Raw genomic sequence first — 12,133 nt, forward strand, 5'->3', positions numbered from 1 at the left:
AAATCCTCGCCCCCAGGGCCCCCACCGATCGGACCCACGGTCATTGTGAGAGAGGTAAATCTCAGCACCCGAACTAACATGGCTCTCTTCCTCTGTTTTAAAGAGGAGGGAGGGTTGTTAGAGATTTAGTACTTAAAAGCTCCCTTTTCCTTTATTTTTTTTTTAATATGATCTTTAGAGTTATATTCTATTATTGAGGTTCTGATTGAACAAGATCGTCGAGCTCGGTGCCGATTGCTTTCCCGCTGGTGCTGTATATAGCTAGTTCTTCGAACACTGCTCAAGGTTTTATTTTATCGATCGATGCATAACGGAAAAGGAGCTACATAAGCTCATCAATTCACACCAAATTAAGAGTGCAAAACAAGGAGAAGGCGGCTAGCGCGGTTATGTAGCTAGCAAAGTAGCTAATTATTTATGCGGCCTCGCTTCTCACTCGTTTTATTTGTTCAACATAAAAGTGATCAGCGGCTCGTCGTGGAGCCGATCAGTTAATTATTGATCACCATGGCGATCTTCCGGTTCTGGGGCTCGTCACCCTCCGGCACGACCACCACCATGGCGGCGGAAGTGTCGTTCCGGCCGTGCTCGACGACCACGACGCCTTTGGAGTTGGCGGTGTTGGTGCCGGTGGCCCAGCTGGGGCAGCCGTAGATGACGACGTTGCGGTCGCGCTGTAGGATGAGAACGAAGTGGCCTTGCTGTCCGCCGGTGTTGCTCGCCCAAATGGCGTTGTTGTTGCTGTAGATGACGAGGTTGCCGTCGTTCTGCATGCGGAGGATGCAGTTGTAGCCGCGGTTGTAGGTGCCGGAGGACCAGACCGCCCGGCCGTAGTCGTAGAGCACGAGGTTGCAGTCGGACTGCATGGTGAGGCTGTAACTGCCTTGGGTGAGGGACTGGCCGCTGTACAGCGTGTCGCCAGAGTAGAGAACGTTGTCGGCCATTGAGGAAGGCAGGAGGAAGCCGAGGAGAAAAGCGGAAAGGATGACGAGGCCAGCCATGCTGATCAGTCTTATCGAGTGAAGGTTGCCTGATCAAGATTTGCAACTTGATCGCTTCTATTTATAGACGGCGAGGAGGTAAATTGAAGGGCCGTGAGACACAATTAAATCGTTCTTGAGTTTACTCTTTTAACAATATATATTTTTATAATTCAGATATTCGGGCTTCGGTCGAACAAATGTTTTTTTTTTAAATGCTTGATTTTAATATTTTAAAAAATTAAGTGTGCGGATATTATTCTTATATTTAATATTTAAAAACTCCTACGTATCTAAAAATATACAATAAGCAGTAAGAAACGCCGGCAACTTCAGATCAATTATATATATAATCAGAAAAATATCTTTAAAAAACTTGGCGATGCGCATCCGCTGGTCCTTTCATGTGCCAGCTCACTGGCCCTGCAGGAGACAGCTATTCAACAATCATGCACGCATTTCCGTTTCCTTGTTTACTGATAAGGAGAGGTTCTTTACCTATATGATAATTTTATCCGAATTTAATAAAAAATTTAATATCCTATTCGGATGGTGAAAAATACAGAGGAAATACTTAGACTCAACTAAATTATTAAGCATTTAGATATATGAATATTTTTGAGTTTGGATATGGAGGTTTATATTTTGAGTCCATTTTCTTTCTTAAAAATAATTAATTTATCTTTTTATCTTGAACGTATCTGTTTGTTTTTAAAAATTATATATAGTAATAAAATGATAGGTAAATATAGAGATATCTAATACTCGAATGGATATAAAAATAAGGGATATTAATAAAAGTTAAATATTTGATGTATATGAGATGGATCATTATAGATAGAAATGAATAAAAAAGATATAAAATTTGACTTAAATTCTACCGATTGTCATTTTATACACAGATTAATCATGATGATAAAAGATGAATACATTCGTCCCTAGTATTTCCTTCAATTCGTCCAGTATCAATACGGAGGAGGTAAATCATGAACGATTACTAGTCTTTTGAATAGTAAATAACATATATATATAAGGGAGACATTTACCTCTGTTGGGGTTTTATCAAAGTCTCATATTAGAAATATTTGGTAAAGATCATAGGATTAAAAGGATACATGATATCTCCATTGGCATGAGGCATTTTGGGTATAACCCAAGAACAAAGCCATGAGGACCAATGCCCCAAGTGGACAATATCATGCCATTGTGCAGATATATAGACATCTTTTTGTACAACAAATGGTATCAGAGTCATGGTCCAAATCAGATATCATGTGGGGTGGTCTTGAACGAAGTTAAGGGGAGGCTCGAAGTAGGTCAAGATGATCGGATGTTCGCAAGGAACCCGGAGTAGGTCAAGGTGACCAGATGCTTGCGGGAAGGCCTCGAGCAGGTCAGGATGATCATATACTTACGGTGAAGCAAGTAGGTCAGGGTGACCGGATGCTCGCGGATAGGCCCGAAGTAGGTCAAGATTGACCGGATCCAGCAACTTACGGGGAAGCCCAGAACAGGTCAGGATGACCGAATACTTATGGGAAAGGCCCCGAAGCAGGTCAGGATGACCGAATACTTATGGGAAAGGCCCCGAAGCAGGTCAGGATGACCGGATGCTCGCGGAGAGGCCTAGTGCAGGTCAGGATGATTGGATACTTACGGGGAGGCCTGGAGCAAGTCAAGGTGACCGGATACTTGCAGTGAGACAAGTAGGTCAGGATAACGGGATGCTCGTAGGAAGGCCTGAAGCAGGTCAAGGTGACCACGGAGTAGGTCAAGGTGACCACGGAGTAGGTCAAGGGATGCTCTCACGGATAGACCCGAAGTAAGATCACGATTGACCGGATACTCGCGGGGAGGCCTGGGGCAGGTCAGGATAACTAAATGCTTGCGAGGAGGCTTAGAGCAGGTCAGGATGACTAGATGCTCGCGGGGAGGCGAGTAGGTCAAGGTGACTGGATGCTCGCAGGGAGGTCCGGAGTAGATCAAGGTGATCAGGTGTGGATGCTTGCGGGGAGGCCCATAGCAGATCAGAGTGACCAAATGCTCGCGGAAAAGTCCGGACCATGAGAGTAATTGTGGTCCTTCGTTTATGGGAGGATTGTTGGGGTTCAATCAAAGTCTCAAATTGGAAAGATTTGGTAAAAATCATGGGGTTAAAAGTATGCATGATATCTCTATTGACATGAAGTCTTTTGGGTAGAATCCAAGAGCTAAGCCATGAGGACCTAAATCAAAAGTGAATAATATCATATCATTGTCGAGATATGTGGACATCCTTTTACATAATAATTTTGGCTATGCTGAAATTCGAATCCCTGAACCTATGATGACAATATCTTATACATTAACCACTAGATCGTACCAAGAAAATTATACACATATCAATCATACAACCATTCAAGGTTATCCTTGTTTAATATTCCATGATGATCCGTTTCGTCCCAAATAAACGGCATGCATCCACTGACAAAGCAGGGGGCATGACAAAGCAGTGGGGCCAATCATCCAGCCATGGTGATCAGGCGGATCGAGTGCAGGTTGCTTGATCCACATCTGCCAACTCAACCTCTTCCATCTATAGACGACGAGTTAAATTTAAATTGAAGGGGCGTAAAACTCGAAAAAGTCAAAAAGATTCCATAGAGAGTCCCCTCAGAGCAAAGGGGGGCGCACCGACAAGATCAGGGCGCAGATGTCCTCGAGTTTCCTCATTTCACAATAATTGTCAATATAAACATTTTTGTTTTAATTTGGGCAAAATTTGTAGACATATTGTTTATGAAATCACCACCAAGCCAAGTGCTCCCGATTTCACGATCAACTCAACTACGATTTCAGAGCCAAGAGATTGGAAGTCTTGGCTATTGACTTATAGTTAAGTGACCGTGATCAGTTTTGTAAGAAAAAAATAAAAGAGTAATCAAGTCATATAATTATGGATGACTCAAAAGCCTCTCATCATTTAATTGGAGTCTCATTTCGTAGATATTTGAATAACAATTGGACATCCTTTAACTATATCAAAGTCCCGAGACAACAATGTTGTAAGAAGGCAAGGGAAGGAGGTTAATTTTGGATAATCACCCGTGTGTTCTTAATTAAAACACATCATTTGAAAAATAATGCACTTAACTTATGGAATTATGCACTTCTTTTTAATTTATCCTTACCGTCAATCATCAATGAATTGCATTAAAAACAATAATATTATTATGTAATACTGATTTCAGAGAACAATATTATTATAATATTATTTTTTAAAAAAATAAATATTACTGTCGTACTCAAACACTACTACTGTAATATTAATTTGTCAAAATTAAGATAATTTTAACAATACGTAAACCCTAAAATCAGTGTTATCATAGTGTTATATTTTAAAAATTAATAATGATATTTGAAATGAATCATCATAATCGTATTAATTTTTAAAATATAATATCACAGTGATATTATACCACGTGATGTTATACTTTAAATATAATATCACTCCTCGCACTCCGTATAGTTTACCCTGTTTTACTTTCTCTAATTGTAAGATTGATTGACGAGTTTAAATATGAAGGGACGATTATGATTAAACTCAACATGATTAATTTTTATAAGAATAGGGGATGATATTCTTCATCTCCCCTAGTAAAATCTTATAATACCATGAGTTATATTATCTGTAAAGGGAGACCTCCACTGATGCCACTCCCGTTGAATCCGCCCTACTGAGACGAGTTTTCTAACTTTTTATCACATAAATATAATATCATAATAGTGAATGGGAAGAACAAAATGGGAAATAAGTATATTCTTGGTAAATTTGAAAATTAGATGCATATTTTTAGGAATTATAAACGCCACATTTGATCGATTTTGAAAAAAAAAAACTTATTTGAATATTTGAAAAATTAAAATACCAAGTCATCCTGTCCGAGAGTTGAGGTAATGGATGCTAAAGAACGTGACGCTCTTGTTGACCGTACATGAACTCTGAGTTAGAGGGACCTGCAACCACAGCAACGTTAGTGCTGAGCCAGGGAGGGGTTGTTGGATTTTTTTTCGGGCCGCAAAAATCGCTTTTTGCGTTGCGGAAACCTCGAATCTCATGCCACCGGATCCGTGCGAAGTTATAAAACAAAATTTTTCTACGTGTACGAGTTTCTCTAACCTAGATCTACACTAGATCTACAAAGAAAAAGAGTTTACCCTTGATGCGATGCCCTTCGCAAATCCTGCTCGTCCAAGGTTCGACGGATCTCAAGGTTGTCAAGTGTACAATCCTCTATGTGTATCCACACGAACAAATCGATGGAGAGAACCTCTAAAGATGTGCTACCAACCTTAGAGGATCAGCAATGGTGGAGGAGAGGGAGAGAAGAAAGGTAGAGAGGAAGAAGAAGGAGGTTACCAAAGCACCAAATGCTCTAATAATGTGGTCGGCCACATCAAAAGGGTTTTAAACCTCCATGGGATACCAAGGGTCACAACTCTTGGTCTCCCTCATGAGGTGGCACACACACATAAGTGGCCTTGATGATATGGCACATCATCATTAGTTCACTTAATACCAACTCACAAATGAGGTGGCAATGGTCAAGTCAAACTTGACATTTCATCTTCCTCTCAAGTCAAGTCAAACTTGACCACTTCTCTCCCATGGTTGATCAAATCTAACTATTGGTTCAAGTCAATTTTAATTTAATGAATCTCTATTCATTGAATTAAATTAGCTCAATGAGTCTAAGTCCAAATTAGACTCATTTAACACATGAACCAAATTGAGTCCAATTTAATTAGTTTACTTTGGATTACTCTTAATCCAATTTGGTTCATCACATGAACTTAATCCTCTTGGTTCATCATATGAACTTAATCTCCATCTAATTGCCCTTTGTGTGTGACCCTATAGGTTCTTGTAACGTTGGCAATGCTCCTAAACCCATTTAGAAGTATAAGTAATGAGCGGTATCTAGCAACACATCATTACTACCCAAGTTACAAGAATGTTGAGATCCAACATCACCTTGTGACTACTAATTGTGACCCCCCACAATATATGACAAGTGTCCTTCTATCCTAGACATCTAGATTGATCAATATGAGGCATAGACCGTGTCATCCTCTAATCAATCTAAATCTTGAATCCTAAGTAGACTCACTCAATGAAATGAGTTCAACATCTCATATTGACTCATTTGGGCATAGCCATGCACTTAGTAGTCTCACTCTATCAAGAATAATGATGTCACTCCCGTCATATAGGAGGGATAGATCCCATCTACATCACTCACATCCCTCCGCATAATTTGTTACATACCCAGTAATCGCCTTTATAGTCCACCCAATTACGGGTGACGTTTGACGAAGCCAAAGTATGTAACTCCTTATGTCGAGAACCATGGTGACTTCAGGTCCAAGGACTAATAGTCATACTAATAGCCACATGAGAAAGTATATGACACTCATATAACGATCCATGATACTTTCTCATGGCGGGTCATTCAGTATACATTCTCCAATGAATACCCATGTGTCAACTTGATATCGCCATATCCATGACTTGTGAGATCAAGTCATCGAGTTGACCTACATGCTAGTCTCGTCGCATTAACATTGTCCCTGAATGTTAATGCTTGACTAGGAATGATTAAGAGTAGTGTTCCCTATATCATCTCACTATCGATTCAACTAATCGATTGATATAGGTAAGAACCTTCTACTTAAGGACGCTATTATACTTAATTATTTGGAACCAATACAAGTAAGTATAATAACCATAAACAAATGCCTTTATATACATAAGAAATATGATACAATGAGTCCATACAACAATCATCAAATGATTAGCTCTAGGACTCTAACTAACAATCTCCCACTAGCACTAGTGCCAATCAGTATAGGCTCTAAGGCCTAATGACCTAGTGTGACCATCATGCTTTCTCTGTGCCAAAGCCTTGGTCAAGGGATCTGCGATGTTAGCCTCAGTGGGTACTCTGCAAATCTTCACATCTCCTCTATCGATGATCTCTCGCATGAGATGGAAGCGTCGTAGTATGTGTTTGGTCCGCTTGTGTGAGCGAGGTTCCTTAGCCTGTGCTATTGCTCCATTGTTGTCACAATAGAGCTCTATGGGATCAGCTATGCTAGGAACCACCCCAAGTTCAGTAATGAACTTGCGGATCCAAATTGCCTCCTTTGTTGCTTCTGATGCAGCAATATACTCGGCCTCTATTGTAGAATCAGCGACTGTGTCCTGCTTCAAACTCTTCCAGCTCACAACACCACCATTTATGCAAAATACGAACCCAGACTGCGATCGATAATCATCCTTGTCAGTTTGGAAGCTAGCATCACTGTAACCATTTACAACTAGCTCGTCATCACCTCCATATATCAAGAAATATTCTTTAGTCCTTCTCAAGTACTTAAGAATATTCTTGACCGCTATCCAATGACTTTCATCTGGATCTGACTGGTATCTGCTCGTCATGCTCAAAGCATACGAGACATCAGGACGAGTACATAGCATAACATACATGATAGATCCTATGGCTGAAGCATAAGGGATCTGATCCATGCGGTCTCTCTCCTCTCTAGAAGAGGGACCTTGAGTCTTTGAAAGACTCACACCATGTGACATCGACAGAAATTCCTTCTTGGAGTTCTGTATGGCAAACCGTAGTAGTACCTTGTCAATGTATGTACTCTAACTTAGGCCAAGCAATATCTTAGATCTATCTCTATAGATCTGTATGCCTAGAATGCGGGATGCTTCACCTAAGTCCTTCATTGAGAAACAAGTCCCTAGCCAAGTCTTGACAGACTGCAGCAAAGGGAATCCTTCCCAATGAGTAGTATGTCATCCACATACAATATAAGGAAGACAACTATGTTCCCTACAACCTTCTTGTAGACACAAGGTTCATCTTCATTCTTGATGAAACCAAACTGTTTGATTGCATCATCGAATCAAAGATTCAAGCTCCGAGACGCTTGCTTTAGTTCATAAATGGACCTATGCAGTTTGCATACTCTGCCAATATGCTGTGGTTCTACAAAACCCTCAGATTGTGTCATGTACACATCCTCGAGCAGGTTTCTATTCAGAAACGCGGTTTTGACATCCATCTGCAAGATCTCATAATCGTGGTACACTGCAATAGCAAGCATGATCCGAATGGATTTAAACATCGCTTGAAACCTTTAGCTACCAAGCAACCCTTATAAATAAGTCCATCCATGTCAGTCTTTCTCTTAAAGACCCACCTACACCCAATGGGTTTGACCCCTTTAGGTGGATCAACCAAAGTCCATACTTGGTTAGTGTACCTGGATTCCATCTCGGATCTCATGGCCTCTAGCCATTTCTCAAAATTTGGTCTCATCACAGCTTCTTGATAGGGGGTAGGCTCATCCTCAATGAGCACAACGTCATCATGGTTAGACAAGAGAAATGAGTATCTCTCAGGCTGATGACGTACCCTATCAAACCTACGAAGAGATAGGTCTACTTGAACTGGTTGTGGTTCCTCAACTGCTTGTGGAACAACATCATCCACAACACTTTGTGGTTCCAGTTCAACTTCCATCAAGGCTTCAGTGCTATGGTCCACATCTTGAACTTCTTCAAGATCGAACGTACTCCCACTAGTCTTTCTAGAAACAAAATCTCTTTCTAGAAATACCCCAGTCTTAGCCACAACTATCTTGTGTTGACTGGGAATGTAGAAGTAATATCCCTTCGTTTCCTTGGGATATCCAATAAAATAGTACTTATCGGATTTGGGTCCCAGTTTGTCCGAGACTTGACGTCGAACATAACCTCACAACCCCAAATTCTCATAAAATACACCTGGCATCTCTCCCAATCCATATCCTATATGGTGTCTTTATTACAGCCTTAGATGGAACTCGGTTGAGAATGAAGGCTGCTGTGTCTAGAGTATAGCCCCAAAGATACATGGGAAGATCTATGTGACTCATCATAGACCGTACCGTATCTAATAAGGTATGATTCCTCCTTTTGGATACACCATTCCACTGTGGTGTTCCAGGAGGAGTGAGTTGAGATAGAATCCCACACTCAGCTAGATAGTCACGAAACTCATGGCTAAGGTATTCACCACCTCGATCTGATCGAAGTATCTTAATTCTCTTGCCAAGTTGGTTTTGTACTTCATTCTTGAATTCCTTGAAATTTTCAAAGGATTCTGACTTATGTGTCATCATATACACATAACCATATCTACTGAAATCATCAGTAAATGTAATGAAGTACCTATAACCACCCCTAGCAGCGACATTGAAAGGTCCACATACATCGCTATGTATAAGTCCTAACAAGTCAGTCGCTCTCTCGCTGTGTCCACTAAAGGGAGTCTTGGTCATCTTGCCCAGTAGGCATGACTCGTATGTCTCATAAGATTCAAAATCAAATGAGTCGAGCAAACCATCTTTATGGAGCTGGGATAATCGTTTGTCATTTATATGACCTAAGCGATAGTGCCAGATATAGGTTTGGTTCATGTCATTTGACTTGAACCTCTTGGTACTTATGTTATAGATAGGGTTTTCAAGGTCTAGAATATAGAGTCCGTTCATCAGAGGTACACAACAATAGAACATATCATTTAAATAAACTGAACAACATTTATTCTTTATTATAAATGAAAAGTCTTTCTTGTCTTAACAAGAAACTGATATAATGTTCTTAGTCAAAAGCAGGTACATAACAACAATCATCCAATTCTAGTACAAGCCCAGAGGGCAGAGATAGAGAATAAGTTCCTACAACAACAACAACAACCCGTGCTCCATTGCCTACTCGTAGGACCACCTCGCCCTTCGTCAATGCCCTGCTATTTCTCAGCGCCTGCACATTAGTACAAATGTGAGAAGCACATCCGGTATCTAATACCCATGATGAAGAAATAGATAAATTGACTTCTATAACATATATACCTGAAGTGGAAGTCTCACTTCTCTTCTTCTTAAGATCTTCCAGGTACACTTTGTAGTTCCTCTTCCAGTGCCCGGTCTGACCGCAGTGGAAGTAGGTAACATCCTTGGCAACCCCTCCTTTAGGTTTCAGTGCCTTGCCTTTGCCCTTGGCTTGGGACTTTCCCTTACCTTTAGGCTTGCCCTTGCCCTTATGCTTTTGTACCATCAGAATGGAATTGGGCTTAACTTTCTTAAGGTTGAGCTTAGCAGTTCTTAACATGTTAAGTAGCTCGGGCAGTGACTTGTCAATTTCGTTCATATTATAATTTAGAACGAATTGACTATAGCTATCTGGCAAGGATTGCAAGATCAGGTAAGTGGCCAGCTCTTGGCCAAGCGGGAATCCCAACCTCTGTAGGTTTTCTATGTACCCAATCATTTTGAGTACATATGGGCCTATGGGAGTCCCATCTTGCATCTTGCACTGAAACAGTGCCTTAAAGATCTCGAATCTCTCGTGCCTCGCTTGTCCTTGATATATTTGACGAAGATGTTCAACCATATCATAAGCGCCCATCAACTCGTGTTGCTTCTTATGCTTAGAGTTCATGGTCGCGAGCATAAGACATGACACATTTAATGCGTCATCTTGATGCTTCTTGTAAGCATCACGATCAGCTTGCGTGGCAGTGGCAGGAGGTGCCTCGGGAATGGGCTGCTCCAGGACGTACAATTTTCTTTCCTGAGTGAGAACTATTCTCAGATTTCTGTACCAGTCCAGGAAGTTAGCTCCATTGAGCTTGTCCTTATCGAGGACAGAACGCAGGGAGAAGGAGTTCATGTTGGACGACATGGTAATCTACAATAGAAAAATGCAGAAAAATAAATATCATATTCCAATCATCTAATTAGGCCTTTAATTAAATGATGCTCCCACTGAATTATAGAACTTTTGTAGAATCAAGTCATGGTCGTGGTCAAACCACACTTACTAGATTCTAACTAGCTATAATTTATGCAAGACAAGATCCACATCATACTACGCCTTGAGTTAGCTTTGGCTAAATCACCCAAGACTTAGTATAATCGGTAGGTAACTAATTACCAATTATATCTCTATGTAATTCTTGTTTATAGGATCAAGATCCGCATGTATATTAAAACTTGAGTTAGCTTTGGCTAAATCGCCCAAAAGTTAATATAAATGTGATTTTGACCTATCTACCAACCATTGGAAAATGCCTATAGTTAAACTCGATCCAATTGAGTTAACTAGTTACTCAATCTAATTAAGTTGTACTCACCCATGCGTTGATAGGCGGGACCAAGATTGTCCCTCCGCACCCTACCAAGATAATATGCGTTGCTCTGCTTTGGCAGATTCAACAACAACATATGATCGAGGTAGTGATGGGTATCACGGCATGGTAGGCATTTCGAGTTGACGCAATTGAGATCTAATCTAATCGACGATGTGTATCATATACTCGATTTAGATCTAATCTAATCATGGAGGTGCATCATGTACACGATTTAGATCTAATCTAATCGTTAAGACACTAATTAATTACTAATTTAGCATGCATCAGATACACACACACACAAGTAATTAATTAAATTTTGTGATTAGTCATGGCCCTACTTCGATCTTCTCAAGCCAATGAGAAGATCGATTGGTCAACCTAGGGTCAATAGCTTCCTCAAGCTCTTCCCTTTGACTGTCATGTGTTGATCGCACTCTCCTCGTAACTCCGTCTCGAGTTGACCTTCCACCGCTCCAATTTTTATACATTACAAAAGATGAAACTCGAGTTACATTCGAGTCTAAAAACTATTTTACAACAGGAATATAAATAGAAGGGCACGACGTGCAGGTCGCGAATCAAGTACAACACGCACAAACACACAAAAATGGCGCGCAGGCCATATTATGAATTACAACACATATTTCCAATCAAATTGGGTTCTTTGGGCCATGACCATCACAAAATGATACATAATTCTAAATTATGTGATTTCCATAAATTTCTGTAATTTTTCAAATATTTTTATGATTTTATGAGTCGCAACTTCCCCGCGGTCCCAATTAGCGATTTTCGGGCGCAATCGCGGAACGAAGCCCCTTGCGGGGTTAGGGGCAGCACCCCTACTTGCGATATAACTATCGTAAGTGTTCCTAAGCGATCCTACAGCGCCTTAGCCCACTGTCCCAAATCATTTTG

General features: G+C 40.6%; 1 protein-coding gene across 1 annotated transcript; it reads right to left on the reverse strand.

The window, feature by feature from the left end:
* Positions 1–308: 308 nt before the first annotated feature.
* LOC122041147 (mannose-specific lectin-like) lies at positions 309–1,053 on the reverse strand. Its single transcript, XM_042600743.1, has one exon. It carries the CDS (start codon positions 999–1,001, stop codon positions 492–494), a length of 510 nt encoding a protein of 169 aa, XP_042456677.1. The 5' UTR covers positions 1,002–1,053; the 3' UTR covers positions 309–491.
* Between the last annotated feature and the right edge of the window lie 11,080 nt (positions 1,054–12,133).

This window comes from Zingiber officinale, chromosome 2A (assembly GCF_018446385.1).
Source record: "Zingiber officinale cultivar Zhangliang chromosome 2A, Zo_v1.1, whole genome shotgun sequence".
Classification (NCBI taxonomy): Eukaryota; Viridiplantae; Streptophyta; class Magnoliopsida; order Zingiberales; family Zingiberaceae; genus Zingiber; species Zingiber officinale.